Source organism: Adelges cooleyi, unplaced genomic scaffold, assembly GCF_023614345.1.
Source record: "Adelges cooleyi isolate 19-005CV unplaced genomic scaffold, UGA_ACOO_1.1 ACOO_flye_CR_arks_rails_tigmint_CR_PRNA_651, whole genome shotgun sequence".
Classification (NCBI taxonomy): domain Eukaryota; kingdom Metazoa; phylum Arthropoda; class Insecta; order Hemiptera; family Adelgidae; genus Adelges; species Adelges cooleyi.
The window spans coordinates 13,193,687-13,213,709 of NW_026096352.1; the positions used below are offsets into that span (position 1 = coordinate 13,193,687).

The 20,023-nt window shown below is 29.0% G+C and overlaps 1 protein-coding gene across 5 annotated transcripts; it reads right to left on the reverse strand.

Annotated features, from left to right (window-relative positions):
• Nucleotides 1-1,624: 1,624 nt before the first annotated feature.
• LOC126844561 (lysophospholipid acyltransferase 7) lies at nt 1,625-19,780 on the reverse strand. 5 transcript variants are annotated; one of them, XR_007686599.1, is made up of 10 exons: nt 19,589-19,780; nt 4,206-4,488; nt 4,002-4,128; nt 3,772-3,928; nt 3,554-3,705; nt 2,908-3,119; nt 2,664-2,825; nt 2,377-2,518; nt 2,032-2,307; nt 1,625-1,956 (listed from the first exon to the last, which is right to left on the reverse strand). XR_007686599.1 is itself a non-coding variant. In XM_050582848.1 (9 exons), exons 2-9 carry the CDS (start codon nt 4,412-4,414, stop codon nt 2,119-2,121), a joined length of 1,350 nt encoding a protein of 449 aa, XP_050438805.1. In that variant the 5' UTR covers nt 4,415-4,488; nt 4,768-4,982; the 3' UTR covers nt 1,625-2,118. The 5 variants fall into 5 exon arrangements, 1 of the variants encoding a protein (XP_050438805.1); XR_007686598.1 differs by lacking the exon at nt 19,589-19,780 and adding an exon at nt 7,320-7,385; XR_007686596.1 differs by lacking the exon at nt 19,589-19,780 and adding an exon at nt 4,768-4,982.
• Nucleotides 19,781-20,023: the final 243 nt, after the last annotated feature.

Here is a 20,023-nt window from a genome sequence, read left to right on the forward strand (position 1 = left end):
TATGATGAAAAATTGTTATTTAACATGTTCGTTAGTTGAAAATAAAAAACCCAAACACGCTTTTGATTGGTATGTATCTTTATTTAAATAACGTTAATACCACTATTATAGAAAAATTATTTAAAAAAATGCATAGTATCTTATTAATAAATTTTAAATGGTCGTTATGCTTAATAGCAATTTGTAACTTATAAGTAAAAAATCAGTGATCAATAAAGTTATAAAGCTTGATTAGTTTTTCTTTTCAGTATACAATGTTAAAAACAGGAAATCAAATATTTAAAAAAAAAAAATTAGTACAAGATAAGTTTTACTTATGTGTTGCCTACAATTAACTATTACTGTTTAAGTAAACATTAACTTAAACCGGTAACAAAAAGTAGGTAGTAAATAAAACGCAGTCCAGTTTCGCATATTATAACTATTAACACAGAATGAATCGTTTAAAATTTTAAGAATAAAATTTACCTGCTTAATTTAAATATGTAACAATTTTTCAGGAAACATACATTACTGTTTTGTACAAAAAAACAATTCCATCTACATCATCTCTTTATAACTTTGTTTTAATTTAATATTTTAAATATTGAAAAAAAAAATTTGGTAATTTTTAAATTAGAGAAATAACTTTATTAAGACAATAAATTAAAATAAGATTAGTTTGTCCACTGGACACCGACCGGGTACCTTTTGAGGCGAATTGATTATTTGAGAACAAAAGAAGAACATAATACATCTGTTTTTTTATGTTTTATTGTTAAAAATTTGACTTATTTTTCCAGATATAGATGATTTGTATACAGTTATCATTAATGTATTATTACATAACTAATTAATAAAGAGCTTAAATTTTAAATCTGTATACTTAAATAATAGGCTATAAATGTAAAAGAATTGTATTCTGCAATTTGAGTGGTTTTTTTTTAAATTCTGAATCATTTAAGCTAGGGAATCCACGTTTTATACACAGTTATTGAAATACAAAAAAAAAAATCGTTTAAGATTAATAATGTCAAAAATATAATTCCAATTCAAATAATAAAAATTAAAATGATTGATTTATACTGTTTAATTACTTGAACTTTAACGTGTATATTTATACATCTGTAATATACATATAATTTATATTTCTAACAGGCTACTATTAGGCAATGATTTCCTGATACCGAAATTCAATAACTTATGCTTGCAAAAATGTTATACGTTTTAGATATATTCATAACACTGTCAACTTAAATAATATTATAATTTTGTTTATTAAAAATACATAATCATATGCATGGTAATACCAATTAAGTTTTATAAATTTAACGTCCCTAAGCGTAAATATTGAACAACATTTTTTTTTCAATATTAAATTCAGTATCAAAATACAAAATAAAAAAATGTATAGAAAAAAATTAATTTAATACGTTTTTACAAAAACCTACATAAATAAAAAACAAACATTAGAAAAAGTGACTTATGGTTGTTTTAAATATAACTTAAAAATTCTTTAAACAACATATACGTTACATATAATTAATTATTTAATAATCTATCATAAAGGTTCAAGTTATTTTAAAGATCTTCTAGTTTGATTAATATCACAAATACACTTAATATTTTTATTTTATATAATTAATTTTTGAAAACGAAAAGGTAGATGCAAGTGTAATTGATATTTATATAGCTACAAAATTAAATATTATTTACAATGAAATGATTCAGTTTTATTTTTTAGAACAAAATCAATAGATATTGTTGCAAGCTTTGTTAATCTAAAGACTATCATGACTAAACTATTCAAGTGTGATAAAATAAAACTTAAAATAATTAATAGATGTGATGGATAAAGAAAAAAGAAAGTAGTATGCAATAATGCATAGAAAAAAAAAACAGTAAAAAAATGTCTTTTGTCTCTTGATTCCAAAGGCAGCATTAGTATACAAAGACTTGGTACTGTAGAGAGCTCATCTGATACGATAATATTAACACAATATATTTAATAAACAACTTAAATTTTAATTAAAAAAATATGGTGAACTTTACCATAAAATAAAAGTTTAGTTAGCACCCGAGGTTCGTGTTAAGAACTCTCTTGATGTTATCGAAAGTTGACCATTGTGTTGTATTTGGTCAACTTATCCGTGAATTACTGTACCGAGTGAATGTATACATAACAGCTATGAGAACATAAGGAAGGAAATAAATAGATTGGCAGTATTTCAGTATAAGGTCGACATGAAGCAGCTGAAAGGTGCAACCCCAAAATGAAAACTGGAACATTTTCATTATGTACAAAAGACAAGTCCACAATATGCGTTTCTATATGTAAAACAAATACATAAATTTTAAAACAAATGATAATTATGATATTTTAAAAAAAAAACTTACCCCGGCTGAATCCGCATAATCTCGATATCGTCTGTCGTAGATATCCTCAATGACTAAATACAATGGAACCGTGCATAAACTAACATAATATCCTGCATAAATACCGTGCCAAAAAGCTGAGATACAAAACGCCGAGAGTGTTCTAAAATATAATAATAAATACATTAATAATAATGAGACAATGGGATTATTTTTTATTTTTTAGTGTTTTTAAAACATAATAACATTTTCCCCAGTATTTTGGCCAAGACCCTAAGACTACACTTAACAATTATTGCATATTTTACCTTAATTTCTTTATAGGAAATCTCGTGTACACATAAGCCGCAATCCAATATTGCACAGTCATGTTCCATATTCTGGTAGCACCGCGGACGGTTGAGATAGATTCTACTTTCATGATGTCTATACTCTTAATACACTCAAAGCTATAACACTCTTCAGATGACCTATTGAAATAAAAAAAACATGTAACTGACAATAGTAATAATACTATTTGAATGCACACGTTAATTAAAATAAAAAACAAACGTTTCTATCACATCAAAATTTTTGGTTGGTCCACGTCCCGACTGTGGATTAGTTGATACAGGATAAGCACCCATTCCAGAAGCTATACAAATAAGCTCAGAAAGTATAAAACCTAAATATATCCGTGTTCGATATATAAAAAATGACGTGTACATATACCATATTCTGTACAATAACGACGTGGCTGTATAAAATGATTCGTTATTGAATTCCTATAATTTATTAAAAAAATATAATATTAATAGTATATACATTTTAAATAGTAATAGCAATTTAAAGTGTTTTAAATTACTTATGATGTTAGGTTTCAACAAATTAAATCATTTAATTTAATAATAAATACAATTAAGCATTTATAGCACTTTTTTTTAATTATTTAACTATAATTATTTAATTATTATAACCAATTAAATAATTAAATTTCATAATTTACTGTATTGGTAAACACAAATTGTTATCCGATTTAAGAGATAAAAATAATAATAATAATAAGTTTTATAGTTTAAAGAAATATTAGAAAAAAATGTACCAACACAAAGCAATTTAGAATAGATAATAGTAATTATTGTAAAATTAATATTTCGTAAATTAAAAAGGTAATAAAAATGTTTATAAGCTACTGCCAACTTATTATGTTTGTACTTACACTCAATGGAAATAACCAAAATGTAATGAAATAACATATTATCAATGGTGGAATAACTCGTAATTTTTCCCACAACAAATCAGAATATGCAGCCTTTTGCCAGTGTTGTCGATTGAACAAATCCCAGTATGTACGATATGTGATGTACGGCCCTGTTTAGTATGATTAAATGATAAATGATTGATAAAAGTAAAACTAAAGCAATATTCTAAATATACCTGTCAATACTCCTATGTAGCAAAAACTGTAATGAAAAACCTCCAAAATACTAGGTTGATTAATAATTTTAAACTTTTTTTTAGCTTCAACATCTTTATCCTTTGATTCTAACAAAATCTGGTAACTGTCATGGACTTCAAATGATAGGCCGACCAACTAATCACAGCCAAAAACAAAACAATTATTATTATATCTGAGGTCGAATAAGCATGAGCAATAATGTATTCACCTTCAAAGTTAACATCATTTGTATCAAGTTGGCATGAGCAGGCGGGTATGGAAAACCAAAGTATGTTGTTGTCCGGAAAAAAACCAGGTATCCAAAAGTAAATATAAAACTAAGTATGTGACATCTCCTAAGGAAAAAAAAATTATTGAACTACATGGTTTCAAACGCTCTGTTGTACAGCATAGTATAGTAATTTTTTCAAACCTTTTGTCGACTTGTATTAGTATTGAATTGACTAGGGTACAAAAAATAGGATGGAAAACATGATAGCCCGAAACGGATAGCACGATTAACACTCCGAAAACGGTAGATAGCCATTGTTTGATATTTTTATGTTTGACTTTTCTGAATAAAAAACTAAATAAAAATGACAGAATCAAAAAGCCAATATACACCTGATCGTCCGAATACATTGTTGGCTGTTTTGATTTTTTTTGTTATGTCAACTTCGCTTACAACTCAAAGCTTGTCATTTCTTATGTGTTACCTACAAAACAAAAAAAATTTAACTAAAATAAAAATAGTAAAATCAAAAATGTACTAAATAATAACTGTATTTTATTGTATTGTGTAAGGGGCTAATAAAAAACATATACACATACATTAAACGTTTAATTACTATGGTCCATTATTAGTGAAGGATGCGTACATGAATTTATGTGTCTGTATATATACATCATAATACATTATGATAACCTTTATGGCTTTTAGGAAGAGGTGACTTTTATAGTTCATCGGTAATTTGCAAGTGCACATCGAGTCTTACCTTATTTCTCTAAAGAACATTGCCAATAAGCACATTGTTCATGAATACATCATTAAATGTAATTAACGAGAATTGTTCGGAGCAGTTAATAAATCATTACACTCGAGTTTGACAACTGAATGCAGATTACAAACTACAGACTACAGACTACAGACTACAGACTACAGACCTACAGACTTGACGTAATAAACTCAGCAAACGCGTCCAATAAGATCATATTTATCATATTTTCCCAAAACAAAATAATCTTATCAATTTATTTGCGGTGTTCTTCGTTATCAGCTGATCGGCGACAGCATCAACGAAAAAAAAATTATCAACAAACAAGGAAACAATAACCAATGGACGTCTCGCCACAGAAAAGATAAAAATTAAAATTTAGTCTATGCTGTGGTCTTGCTTGAGGTCTATTGACAATTGTAAAAATCGAACAATTTGAAAGCGGTAAAATCAGTTTGAATTTTTTCCATTGCATTTAGTAACGGACACGGAGATCTGAGATAGGTGTATTGTTTTTTTTTTTACGAGCGTTAACAATTTGCATAGGAGTACAATAATCCTATTTCCTTTTGGGAGTTGGTACTTCGGAATTTCCGAGGGGTAGGTGCGATGAGAATAATATAATAATACAAAAGTAATATTTGGTTTATGAAAGTGATAAAATTTTGACAAAAAATAATTGAAGCGTTCGTCACAATTTTTGCTCACCGGCGAAAACAATTTCAAATGATAAAGTACAGTCTACAAGTTTGTGATAACAACTGATGTTGACCGCAACCCCTTGAAATTAAAAAGTAAAACTGATTATATTCCTAATTCCACGTTAATAAAAATTCACATTTTCCGTTAGATTTGTACTTAATTATATATTATATAATATATCGGCCCGACCTCCTCAACAATTTTTGAAATTTGTTTTATGAACTTTTGGTCTAATATAAGACCTTGGATTTTTAGAAATTTTAAGCACTCATATTTATCCCTAAAATGGAGGTTTTTTATGATATTTTTCATAAAAAATCGATTTCGACCGAAAATTTGGAAATTTTTATCAGAAAATCAGCGATCCAAATCAAATGTTTTTGTCTAATAACGGGAATGGGCCGGAGTTTTATTCCTAACTTATCAAGTAATTATAATTTTTTTTTCAACTTCTGAAAATTTTCATTTTCAATTTTATTCGTAGGGTACATTTTTCACTTTTTACTCTCAAAATATGCAAAAAATCAAATTTTACCAAAACATGTTTTATTTTTTTTTAATAAAAAAAAATTATACATTTTTTCAGATTTTCAAAAAAAAATTTCATTATTAAAAAAAAAAAATTGAAGGTCTCATATTTGACCAAAAGAAGTACATAAAACAAATTTTAAAAAATGACTGCGCTGTTTGACTTATAATGCCCCATATATATACCTATATCAAAGTTAAAATCTACATTTAGCCAAAGTCATAATTTAGTTTTCCATTTTCGGGTTAAGGCACAATCATTTTAACACTAAAAAACTTATTGTAACAAATCCAAAACGATATATATTTACTGAACAATTTTCATATAAATTTTCAAGTCTTTCAAACTTATAACCTATGTTTGACTATTGTATTGAAGAGGGGTCGGCTTAACACCTAGGTACATATATTTTTTTTTATTATCGGCCACTCAATACCTCACTGGGTTTAGTTATTAATTTAATTTTTTTTTTCATATAATTTGATCTCAATTTTTTTGAAATTTTTACGTTTTTACCTCCTCTTTCTAAACTAATTATTTTTATATCAATTTTTGAAACTTACGGTAACGCATACTTTAAATTAATGTTTTTAATTGAGAATAGCGTACTAAAAATGTTGACTAGTCGATAACCAGTTTTGGATAACTATTTTTGAAGTTATTGTAGAATGTAGTTTCAAGTTTAGGGCAGGAATAAAGGTGGAATGTAGTGTTAATTTTATCTGCGCGCACTTCCCCTCCCGTCCTAACTTTTAAACTCTTATAACTTTAAAAATGGTGGTTTGAAACTGGTTATCAACCAGTCGAAATTATTGGTAAAATATTCTTAATTTAAAAAGTTAATAAAATATGTACGTTACCATTGAAGTTTCAAAAGTTGCTATCAAAAATACTAATTTGGGAGGAGGGTAGAAACATACAAATTTGCGGAAAATTGAGATCGCGTTATAAAAAATAACTATGAAAAAAAAATTAAATTATTAATAATTAAACTCAGTGAGATATTGATAGGCCCACTATAAAAAAACCACCTGTATTGCGTTAATTGTCAGGCTTGCCCTGGGCTTCCAAAACTTTCAGGGCAGCAACCTCGCGGCTCTGGTCAGGTCAAGCGGTTATTTGTTTTGAATACTATCCATCAACCTATGCGAATAACCACGTTAAACACTGATCAAAAAACAAATATTATCTATTAAAAAAACCTGTTGCTCGTGTTATTTTTGTTACACCTATTCAAATTAATGTGTAGACATTTATTATAGAAACATTTGGCGTTTTGGTAGGTATCAATAACATGATAAATTACAAAAAGTTTACTTACAGCTGTATAATAGGTAATTTACAAAAAAAAAACGATGTAACGATGACCTAACCGTATTAGTGAAACATTAGACAAATTAAAATATTAATGCACACTAAATTAACAAGTCAATATTGAGTAGCAGCGTTAGTCAAGCACATTATTATACTGACTGCTTGTGAGTTCTGTCTTACTATTATTATACCGAGTTATGTCGACACTATTGATTTGCAACTTTTGCCGGGGACGCTCTGGTGTCAGGTGGTTACAGCTGTTTTCGCCATTATAAAGTGTCTATATAAAATATATATATATATATATATAGATATATTATATATAGACAGATAATTGCACGCGCCGTTCAGCATACTTCTGAAATAATTAACAATATCTAATAAAATACGGGTTGTTACCACCCACTGACCCACAACATAAAAAAATATATGTGACACATCGTCGAATTATAGTACTTTAAACGCAAGTTATGATTTTAAGAGTTGAGAAGGTATATTTTTACAATGATATCTATGTTTTTTTATTATTATCACTTTTTTTTTTGTGTCTAGACTCACGATGTCTTAAGCAAGAACAAAGAACAGAAAGTGTGCCTAAAAGATACTTTTTAGGCCAAACATTAAAAAAAGTCACGATTAAAAAAAAAACACTCAACAAATGTACAAAGTAATCCACTTATCGTGAATCACTCATTATCGGATTACTATTTTTTTACCATTTTTTACTATTGAAGTTTCAAGTTTACTTTAATGGGCAAACAAATTAAAAATTCACCCCTTCCCCATCAAATCCAGAAAAACACCAAAAAAATTTACATACGTTTCAACTTAAAATTACGATGCTCTACAACTTTCTTAAAAATATTCGAATTAGTTCCAAATTTGTATAGAATATTCCTTAAACCTAGTACTACCGATAAACATTGACAATCCAAAAAATATCATAAACCCTTTCTCCTAGAAGGGATAGAAATGTTTACTTTATTTCACATTTAAAATTTTCAAGTACAGTTTAAGGTATTAAGATTTAAAAATTAGATTGAATTACAATCTAGAATTAAACTACAACATATGCAATTTTCTAAAAAATCTGTAGTAAATTTTTTTTTTTTATTAAGGAAAAATCTCAAAAAAAAAGATAATTAAATCAAGCTATTGAATTTTGTATTGTAAATTATTTGACGGTATTTATAAGTATTTTAGTGTAAATCATACATTTAAACTTTTAAATACACAATAAACAACATATGAACCGGAAATCATTTTTTTAATTTGTAGCTGGGATAACTTTTTTTTCAACCAAGAACCACATTTTTACTAACTTAATTTTAATTACAGTACTTAATTTACGAAAGAAAAAGTATAATCGTCCAGTGCGCACGCCTATGATTCTGTAATGTTCGGAATTCAAGTACAATTTTTTACAATCTTTAAGAATACTCTAGTCAAATTCAAGACATAAGGTTTTTTTCTATTCAATGATCGTGTGTATTTTGTTTTAAATTGTCTTTTTTGTCACAGATACAGATAATATAAACATGGTGTGTGTTCAAATTCTTATAATTAACTATGCTATACTTAATTAGTAATGACTTTTTATGTGCGTCATGTTCCTGACTGCCCTGTTAAACGAACGGATCACAAGGAATACAAATGACTTGCCTATGTATTTTTTCAAATATCCAATAAACACCATACCGCTTAGAATAGTGTCGTCTAGTGGAAAATTTCGGATTATCTCATTGCTGGGTTTTGGCAGAGCGGACGATTCTGTTTGTACTGTAAAAATACTTGGACAATTCGAAATCTTTCAAATCAAAAGGAGCATCGGTTTTAACACGAATGCACAGCCGCAAAGAGCGTTGAACTTTCAACGGAAAAATAATATTGAAAATGAATCTTCCACCGCACAATATAAAACAAATACTTCTTATTAGCCACGATTTGCAAACAACACCGACAACACGGTTCTCGTTTTGTACGTCCCAACTAACCGGAAATCTTGCATAATATCCTTTAGGCATACACCGTATGTGGAATTGGCCTATTGGGGTTTTGTTTCCTGGTTAGATTAGGTTTTGTCGATAAAGCTAACTAAAGATCGTTCTAATTCGACGAATCGTATAGTTTATTTTTTTTTTACTATTGACAAAGTGTTTTTTACAAAAATATTTACATTAACAGCGATGACAGACGTTTAACTTTGAAGTTCGTAAAACGAAACAAAAAAACAACGCTTTTTACAATAATATTATTTATAATAGTCACCGACGACTCACGCAGTGGTCTAGAATCCAAAAAAGACGATCGAAACTAATATCTCCTAAAATTTTGATTAAAAAACAAAACAACATATCCAATTATATGTTTTTGGGGTCATTGAATTCAGATTTGAAATAATATTTTGAATCATCCCCCTACTTAGGGGGTAAGGGGGGAATTTTTTAAAAATTTTAAAAATATGTCAAGCTGCATATCAAATTGTATGTTTTCGGAGTCACCGAATTCAAATATAAAATATGTTTTTAAATAAAAACCGTATTTTAGAAGTTTAAGTGACTTAGGTCACAGGATTTTATGTTTAAAAGAAACTTCATATGTTGCATAATATATATTCTTATGTTTTTGGCGTCAGTGAAATCAAATATTGTATTAGTTTTATAATCAATTATTTAGGTAACAAAAATATTTGTAATTAATCAACTTTAAATTCATATTTTTATCTGTTCATTTATATAACTATTGTATTGTGTGCCTCAATTATAACAATTATTTAGTTTTAAACTAACACCTTCACTTTAATTGCAAGTAGTTGCAGCTGATTTTTTTTTCTTGTTTTAGTATACCTTATAGTATATTTTTATGCCGGTTTGGCGAATACTATTTAATACTCTTTTTTTGTAGAGTTGAATTTCATACAAAAACCATAAATAAAAATGATTGTTTTTAAATGTTTTTCACCAGAAAAAAAGGGGGGGAAGTGGGGTAGCAATATATTATAACTAAATTGGATAATATGCTATAATGAAACGTATATAACTTTTCCTAAATATTTTTTTTAATACCTTAAAAATTTGATTAAATATAGAGTATTTTTAAAGGTAAAAATAATAGTAGTTGGCCTTTCAAAAAATGTTATAAATGAAAACTGTGTATTTGTATATACTATAGTACTTAGTTAACAACTGCTAAAAAATTAGGTCTCTACGACCATTCTGAAAAATCCAGTTTCGATCGGCTTTTTCGGATTCTAAAAATACGCGATTTATTGTTATCGCCTCAGATTTTTTTTTTAACATTTGTCATTTCTTGTTTTTTAAGTCTTTATAAAAATTGTACAATCTAAAAAAAAAATAGGTCTACCTGGCTCGTGAGTTTTTTTTAAATCCGATTCGGCTTGGCTCACTACATCTTTTTCAAAGTTCTTTTCGAATTCTTATTAAACACGTGGAGCAGTTTTTTTCGCTATTACCAAAATATCATGAAATGTTTGTAATACTAATAATATCGTTTTATATAATTTATTCATGAGATATTGGAAACACGGAAATCGTCTTTTCTCGATTTCGTTATCTCCGCCACAGCCAATTGCAATTTGCATGCATATAGTTATATAGACACAGCCAATAATCATTGTCTAATAATTACGTGGAAAAATCAATACATTAAAATATTATCATTTATATGTTTTATTATTTGTATTATCATATGAGTGTTGCATAATATTGTATTATTTAATTATTAATTATTATAATAACGCAACTATTATTTATGTAAATTTTTTAATAGGTAATAACAATTAAAATTGTACAATAAGTTCATTATAACCTTTAACAATATTGTGATGCACTATTAACGTCTCGAAACAATTATGAAATATTAAAAACAGCATTAATGTTCAGTTAGTAAAAAATCCCATTTTTTGCTTCAAAGCCTTTGTCATTTTGTTAAACGATCGGACAGTTTTGAAAACGGGGTTCTTTACAAACTTATCCTTCAAATATCTTACAAAAACGTCTAGAGTTAAAATGGTATCGTTTATAGGATGGTGTCTTGTTAACTTTGAACAGTTTATTCTGAGGTTTGTGTTTGCGAACATTTTTATGCTATCAAACGACTTGGAGTTGGTGGCAGTATCTAAATTGGTGGGTTCTGTAACATTAAAATTTAATGTCTTAGAAAGCACCATTAGTTCTTGCTTGATATCGCCGATGACGCTATTCGCGTCTTCTACAGTAAAATCGTGCGAGTTAAAGAATTTAATGACATTTTCAATAGAATCGTCTTGACTCAGACCAACTAGGTTGGAGAACTCGACTAACAACTGTTTAATTTGCGATATAAATGCCATGTAATTCTCTGAAAGTGTTTCGGCACTGATACTGTTCAAGTACAGCATGTGTCTCCATAATATCTGCAACACGATGGTTTTCAGTAAATCGACGAACGCGCATTGATACGTGCCAATGTATGCTATACTGTTCAACCCTAATGCCTTTCTGGCCTCGTAGTTGGCATCGTACAGTGTTTCTATGGTGCCTTTCCAACTCATCGGTCCGGCGAAAACGGATAATAAATGATTTATTGTTTTGTCGTGAAGGGGAACGGTGTTGAAGAACAAAGTGCTATAGTCGAACAAGTCTTTGACTCTGCTATTGTGGAACGCGTTGCGGAGTAACAAACTATCTATAGTCTTCTTATTTTTTGAAATCGCCTGCAACCACAAGTCAGGGTAATCTTCACTCTGTTCCGGCGGTTTAACGTCAAATCTGCTGCCCTGGTCGCATTCGGTTTTCGTAAACTCTTCGAGGCGTTCCACCACGAAGTCGTGCATGGTCATTATGTCATTTATGTACGGCATGTCTTCGACGAACAACGGCAACATGAAAAAAGATTCCACATCATAAGCGTAACAGTACAACATCCATATCTCATCCATCGGTACGTCGTTGTTAGCGGCCAGAAAAATGTTGACCATTCTCTTGGCAATCTTTTCGTACCAAACTATACTGTTTGTGCGGGTTTCAAGAACTCCGCCGTACCTCAATAGATTTTCAGTCAGATTCATGTGCACCTGGGCGTTGAACAGGCAAGAGCACTTGAGTTCATGGTATACCCGGTCGATCTCGCTTTGAATTTCATCGGTCGTGGCTGTGGAGTAAGCAAACTCTTTGGTATTCTCGTGACCGGTATCATAGCCCTTGAGAATTTTTAGCTCCGCTACCTTTGTCTCGTGCTCAGCTTTCGACCTCTGTTCGGCCGAAGATATGCAATGTGCTAAATGTTGAGCGCAAGCCGCGACGGTAAAAATGATGAAAAACCTCGAAAAATGCATCTTACAACGAGAAACGAACAGATTTACTATTGTAGAACGAACGGCAATTTGCATTCAACAAGTATAATAATATAATATACGTCAAATCGACACTTTAATGTGCTCAGTATGAAACCGATTTAATGAAGTACACAACGCTCAGTTGTAACGATTGGGCGAAAATTTCTTATGTTGTTTTTTTATATTTGAACAAATATATACATTTGAAGGTGAAAATATAGTACCTTAAATCCCGTATACAGTCTAAGTGTACCGCGTATTTTTTCAATAAAGTCAAAACAAACAATCTATTGTGTAAGGTAAGTAAATAAGGCGGTTTGATTAACAAACACTCTTTAGGCGGCTTGAGCAGATGCGTTTTTTGACAATAACATATCTTACAAAACAATATTTTTGGTTAAATAAGTATAATACCATTTTGTCGATATTTTTTTTCGTTTGAAAAAAGAAAACTTTCTATAACTCTCATAGAACTTCGAGTTTCAACATTTTAATTATATAGGTCGTAATAAGAGTTTCAATATGACCGTTTTGCAAAAAAATTTAACCTGTTATTTTAAAATTATTTTAGTAATGTAATCAAAATTCAAAGTCCAATAACTGTAACTTAATGACTGTAAAATGTCTTTCACTTTCAAACACAAAAATAGTTATCAAAATCCAATTACTCTACAAGACGTCATTATTTTTTCGTTAAGTTAATTTTCACCACAAAAATAGCTACAACTAGTGTAACAAAAATGATACTAAAAGTAAAGCTAAAAATAAGTTGACATAATAGAAATTAAAAAATTGCCCATAGTTTGCCACTAAAATTGTCGGCATCAGGACCCTTATATATATTTCTTCATGTCAGAAATCAATTATACATACGTAAGGCATAAATGAAATTTTGTTTAAATCATGTCTATATTATGAAATGTTAAAAAAAAGTGATGCCTTTAAGAATTCAAACCAAAGCCGCTGTAGTATATTGATAGTTAATAATCAACACCGTAGCCTTTTACAGCAGACAGCGGTTATCAATAAGCTTATCAGAAATTAGGTAAAAAATAACTAACTAGCTACTGAACTACATCCAACAATGTTATTCAAATGAACATTAACGTTAAAATCCTTTGATTTCTGTAAATCAGGATTACAGTTACCTAAGGATAAAATATTAAATATCCAAACTAAAATTTGGCAAGAAAATTTAATTCAACGAACAAACTATGACGCCTGTTATTTTTATAAAATTTACTGTAACAAAAATTACATACAATTTTTTTTTTCTTTTATTGATCGTTATGAATTATAACATAAGTAATGACTATTCTAAGTAACTATGTATAAAATGGTTATTTGACTACCTAAAAAATCCATTTGTCAACAATCTACCATATACAACCATTTTTTTTTCACGGGTCGCATGCTTTATGAATCTGCGGTAGATAGAAGTTTATAATATCGATGAAATCATTGTGCATTCGATAATGTGCCTAAAATTATGTGTTTACGTCTGATCTCATAAACCTGTATTTGATAAGCCCCACAAAGACATAAGAAAAAATTTTGAAATGAACCTTCGTTAACCTTTGTATTGTGTATGTTAAACTCACAGTGTAACAAAAGTGCACTTAAACGATGCGTTTGTAGGGAAACGCCCATTTTTTTATTATTCTGAAAGATAAATTATCCATTTTCGCTGTCAGTTCGCTCTCATACCGTTATATTTACTTTGATAAATCTACAGAAAAAAAATTATTCTGTTAACAGATATCAGTAAATTTGTTATTTACTTGATTTACAATTATTATTTAAGGCAATCTGAAGCAAAAGTTCACTTAACACACCACCGTCGTTTGATTAGTGTAGCAGACACTCTAGCACACGGTTCACGTCATTTTGAAAATGTACAATTTATTCAAATCGATTGCGCTGATCGGCTTATGCGTTTTGAAAGTCATTAGATGCTCCGACAGTCCTTCGAATGAAAATGAGCGATCGCCGATAAAAAAGAGGTTACTGGAATTACAACAAATTAAAACTGGCTATCCCGTGGAAGAGGAGTATGATGTGTCTGGTGTATCCGAAGACGGATTAAAACGTATTGAATTATATAAGATCGGACAAATCAAATGCGGGTATTTATTTCACTCACAGTTACACATGGAGATGACCAAAGACTTCTTGCTCGCGGTGCACAGGAAAGATGTTAATGTCAAAATAATTTCATATGAAGCGGAAGCGTCGATAATGGTTAATACGTTATTCCGATTCAAAGATTTACAGTTGAATGAACTATTGCTGATATTCATGTACGCGCACAAAATTCAAAGTTATTTCAACGAGCTTCCCACAACAAATGCCAACATAGATAAGAAAATGGAAAAATCGAACCTGGACATGCACAATTTTGTCGAAGCCTACGTGAAACAGTACACTAAAAATCATTGTCTACTGGAGAACGTTTATAACATGAAGTGGGACAAGTGCGAAGTGATTAACAAGTATAGAAAGGCGAAGAGGAGCAAAAATGGTCGCGCCCAAATAATGGACATTATACAAAACAATAAAATGGCTTTGTATAATGATATTGTAGAGAAAAACATCTATTACGGTGTCGAATATAGCGATGCAAATAAAATCGATTACAGATTTTTGTATTTCTACGATTTAGTAACTAGGGACAAGGCGATGAACAACTTTGTGTATGTTTTCGGTGGAATGGCACAATGGGCTGACACGCTTGAAAGTCTAAAAAATGCCCTAGCCGATGCCAAAAACACTGGTTTAAAGGGAATCATAAATATTGGCAAGTACCAGCACATGTTCGTCGACTTTTTAAAGGCGATCATTATGCGGATAACGTGTAAACATTTATTCTACATGCAACAACTGGAAGAGGAGACCGCAGAGGAGAAAATCAAACTTATGAATATATACAAAAGCAATTTAAAGGAATTTGTAGATTTCGTATGTCTAAATGAAGATTACTTCTTTAAAAACGTACTCGCGTACTACGAGTCAGAAAGTTTAGAAGAAGAGGCTAGAAATACAGTCATAGATAACATAAATAATGAGCTGGCTTCGATTTTGACTAAGCTAGGCTGTAACACCGAGTCACCGATTATATTGGACGACGTGAACTCCCCTGGTTCGTTTAACAGGGTAAAAGTTTTCACCGAAATTGTCGTCAAGATTCCATCTTTTCTTGGTAAGACTCGAAATAAACCTATAGATGATGCTATCTTTAGTGTTCAAGCTTATATAGCGTATTTGCGGTATATATTCAGCGACGGCCAATTTTTTGAAGTAGCTCATTCGGTAATGGAATTGACTGATGACATCAGAGATGAACTCAAAGAAAACAGTCAATTTAAGAAGTATCGAAACTACATAGAACATACTACAAACCAAAAATGACTCCGTCGATTCACAACTAAAATTCGGGGTATTTAATTAGTAAACATTTTTAAAGAAATATAATTTCTATATTCCACGTTACGACATTAACAACACCTATTTACATTAATATTTTGCTTTTACGTTTTTAAATTTATTTTTAAATAAATGCTACACTTCATTTAATAAATAATAATATTCATATTTTTTTCTAAATACTTATACTTTAACATAAATTACTAATAAATATAATCGAATCGAATTTTCCGCCAAAATAATTCTAATTGCTTTTATCCTCGAAATAAGTAATATACTTATCTGCCCTCATTTGTAGGCTTTAAAAAATTAGTCATAATAGTTGCAATTATTTTGCAGATGCTGATATTATCTTAACTGAATTGCGTCATTTGAGTAATCCATTTAGATATTCAAAATCAATACATAAAAAACATGTCATATTCCTAAATACTATTAAATAAATAATTTTGTGAATCATAAATAATTTATATTTCATATAAATATGGTAGGTTAGTGACACAAAAAAAGTACAATGAATACAAAGCGTACGTTTTGAGTTAAAAACAAGTCACGGCATTTGTAAGTTCGAGTCTAAATAAAAAAACATAAATTAAATATATCTCATTATCCAACAAAATCTTATTGACCTGTAATAGAGTGTACCAAAAAAATTAGAATAATGTGTTAAACAAGTAAATCGGAATTCTTCACAACTAAATGAGGAATAAGTTTAAAAAAATGTATACCCCTAAAAATAATATTTTAGGGTACTATTAAGGGTATATATATCAATGTTTTCGCAAATTTTACATTCTAAGGCCTAAATTAGTTGAATAGTAGTTTTTTTTTGTAAAAAAAAAAATATGGCTTATTCCTCTTTTTCTAATGATGATTTTGTATACAAGCAACATTTGTTTAAAATTGATATTTATACCTTAAAAAAATTTAAAACTAAAAAAAAATATTTTTTTGGAAAACTGATGCTCGCAACCTCTAAAAATAATTTAAAAAATCTGAAAAATAGGGAAATATTATTTTACCCCAAAGAACATAATGTCAAGAGAAGAACAAAAAAAATTTTTTTTGGTACACCCTAACCTATATGTACTTTTTTAACTTGCTTTTTATCACAAATTATTTATTTTTAAGTAAATAAAGAGTAACACATTTCATAAACAATGGCTGGAAGTAGTGTGAGAAAAAGTTACACCTAGTTGGCCAATGAGGGAAAAAGTGATACAACGCACTAACAACAATAACGATTTTATCTTAGAAGTCTAGGTGAGTTACCTAAACGTTTATTAAAGGTTTATTTAGCCAATAGAAGATGTTTAATTTGTGCATTAAATGTATACATTTTTTATGAAACCCGGAATTAGTAATTCTCAACAACAACTACTTGCGTCATTTATGAAATCGTCTTGCCTAATCCATAATATAACCATATCAGTGTTCACACAAAAATATTATTTTATATTATTTATTTTTTGGCATGTTTTTCGTTTGATTGAATACAAAAACACGCCGAGCAACAGCTGCCGTTGCCGAAACAAGATGTACGTATTACGTTTTAAGCTTCGGCGCAAAGCTGTGATAATATTGATATTACAAAATATGGTTTTTACTGACATCTTATCAGCCTACATCTTTTAAATTACTGACAATATTTGTTTTTTCGCGACAATTCATAAATTATAATAACTACATAGCATAATGGTGTTGGCTTAAACTGTGCGTTTTTTTCCGAGCAAAAAAAATAAATATTTGTTATTATTTCAACGCCCTATTGTAATATTGAAAACTTAAGACATGACAATAAATATGTAGCTGTCCTGTACATAAACACGAACCATATTTGAAAATAACTACACATTTTTTAAAGACAATAGATTACAAGAATTAAAAAAATAATATTATTGAACTCGTACGCAATATAATTATTGTTATCTGTTACCTATTTGTGCGTTGGCTATTAATGTTATAAACAAAAAGTTATAACTTTTTAAACATCTTAAGTTAAACCCATTTAGACCAAACCGGAAATACGCCTACTTAGAACAAAGGAGGCACCATATTTCATTAAAACATAATATTATATATTCGTTAAATAATAATAGTTATGGTACACAAATTATAATTAAAAATACGACACCTTTTAAGGGTTTAGGAGAAGCAATTTTTGCTGTCAAACTTTTTTACAAAATATTTAGAGTACATTTATCAGTGTTATTGAATTTGTCTAAATCAATCGCAATATCAGAGTTTCCTTATACGTTGGACAAATAACCCGGAAAATAACTGCATTTGTTTGTAACTCCGCAAAATAAAATGTGATGCAACCACACTTACGGAAATGCTCTTTTACATAGTGCTTTGATCAGCTACATGAACATAATTTGTATTATTGTGTTTTCTAGTGATATAATATAAAATGTTAGTATTTTTTTTTTATCTGTACTGAAAAAAACGTTGCCAAATCATTGGCACATTACTTCCTCAAAAACGAATTCTACTTATACTAGAAACAAAATCACGGGGAACCAAAAAAATATAAATTGCCATGGTAACGAAGCCAAAATAAAAATCTTATCAAGGTCAAAAGGTATAAAGTAAGTTCCACTTATATAACCAATAAAAGTCATAACTTTTAAAATGTTTGGGATAGAGCCGATATTTTTAACATGTATGTATCGAGTTCAGACTACCACAAAAACTGTGAAAGTGTCAAGATATTTAAATAAAAAATCTAAGGTCAATGCATGATGTAGGCTGTAGGAAGTCCTCTTATGTATGCGAGGTGACATCCTCATTCCCATTTTACAACCCAAATGAAATTTCATACTCTAAAACCTATATAAATTAGTTAACGTAATTTAAATTGTTAAAAACGTTTTTTCGTCGAATATTGCTTATATTTTTTCTCTTAAAAATATTGAAAGCAGACTGTTTTTGACGTCTTAGACCAAAAAGCCTGACACAATTTTTACTACTTAGAATGCATGAATTAAAATATTTATTTTTAAATAATGTTTTATTATTTTTTAGCATATAAAAATTAACATCAGAATTTTTATTTAAAAACAATTTTATCACTGTGCTGGTTTTTTTTATAACATGTTTTTTCTCACAGATTAAAAACGTTATCATAATATTATACAAATAAAATTCAGAAATTATTTTGTTTCCTATGTTAATATGGTAAAGTTTTCAATACTTGTTTTTACTTATTATAAAATAAAATATACTTTGCTGTCTACAATAAATTGAGTATTTAAGATAAATATTTTAAAATCAAAATTTATCTAGAATACAATCAAACTATTTAAATCTTTGTTGAACATCCCATAAGTCAATAATTATACTTAAAATTAGTCAAAAATATGAATGAAAATGATCGACTGACAAGGCAACCAAAATTATCCATCTAAATGTTATAACAATTATTTGTTATACAAATTATTATAACTTATTATTATGTCGAGTGATAATTTAAATCCAACAAATCAATTACAATATTTTTGTCAAAAAAAACTCACCAACAAAAAGTCGCACTGTTAGAGTAAAATTAGCAGTACAAACTTTAAAAAAGCTCTAGTGGCGAAAATAAGGTCCAACAAAACTTCGTTCTTCTCCAAACAATCTCTAGCAAACTACCAAAATGTTATCCAATTTGTTGAATAAGTTAAATTAATGTCTGCTGAGGTTACGCTGCTAACATTATGAAGGTTGAAAACCATTTTTAAGCAACAAAAAAGGAAAAACTGCGATTAAATTAAGCTCTGTCGTATAGTATTACAATAAAACAAGGATAATGAAATACTCAGATATAATAATATAGTCTTATAAAATTAATAAATTCATTTTTTGTATTGTACTCTTAATTAAAAATTATAATGTACACATAACAATGTAACAATTCAGGCAAGCGAAATTTTATTTCCACAAATATTATTCAAATATATGTATTTTTC

Coding starts and splice junctions, on each gene's coding strand:
- LOC126844561 (XM_050582848.1), bottom strand. CDS start 4,414: ATGTATTCGGACGATCAGGTGTATATTGGCTTTTTGATTCTGTCATTT. Junction 3,120..3,553: donor TTTGGTTATTTCCATTGAGT/GTAAGTACAAAC, acceptor AATAAATTATAG/GAATTCAATAACGAATCATT. Junction 2,519..2,663: donor TTTCCTATAAAGAAATTAAG/GTAAAATATGCA, acceptor ATTATATTTTAG/AACACTCTCGGCGTTTTGTA.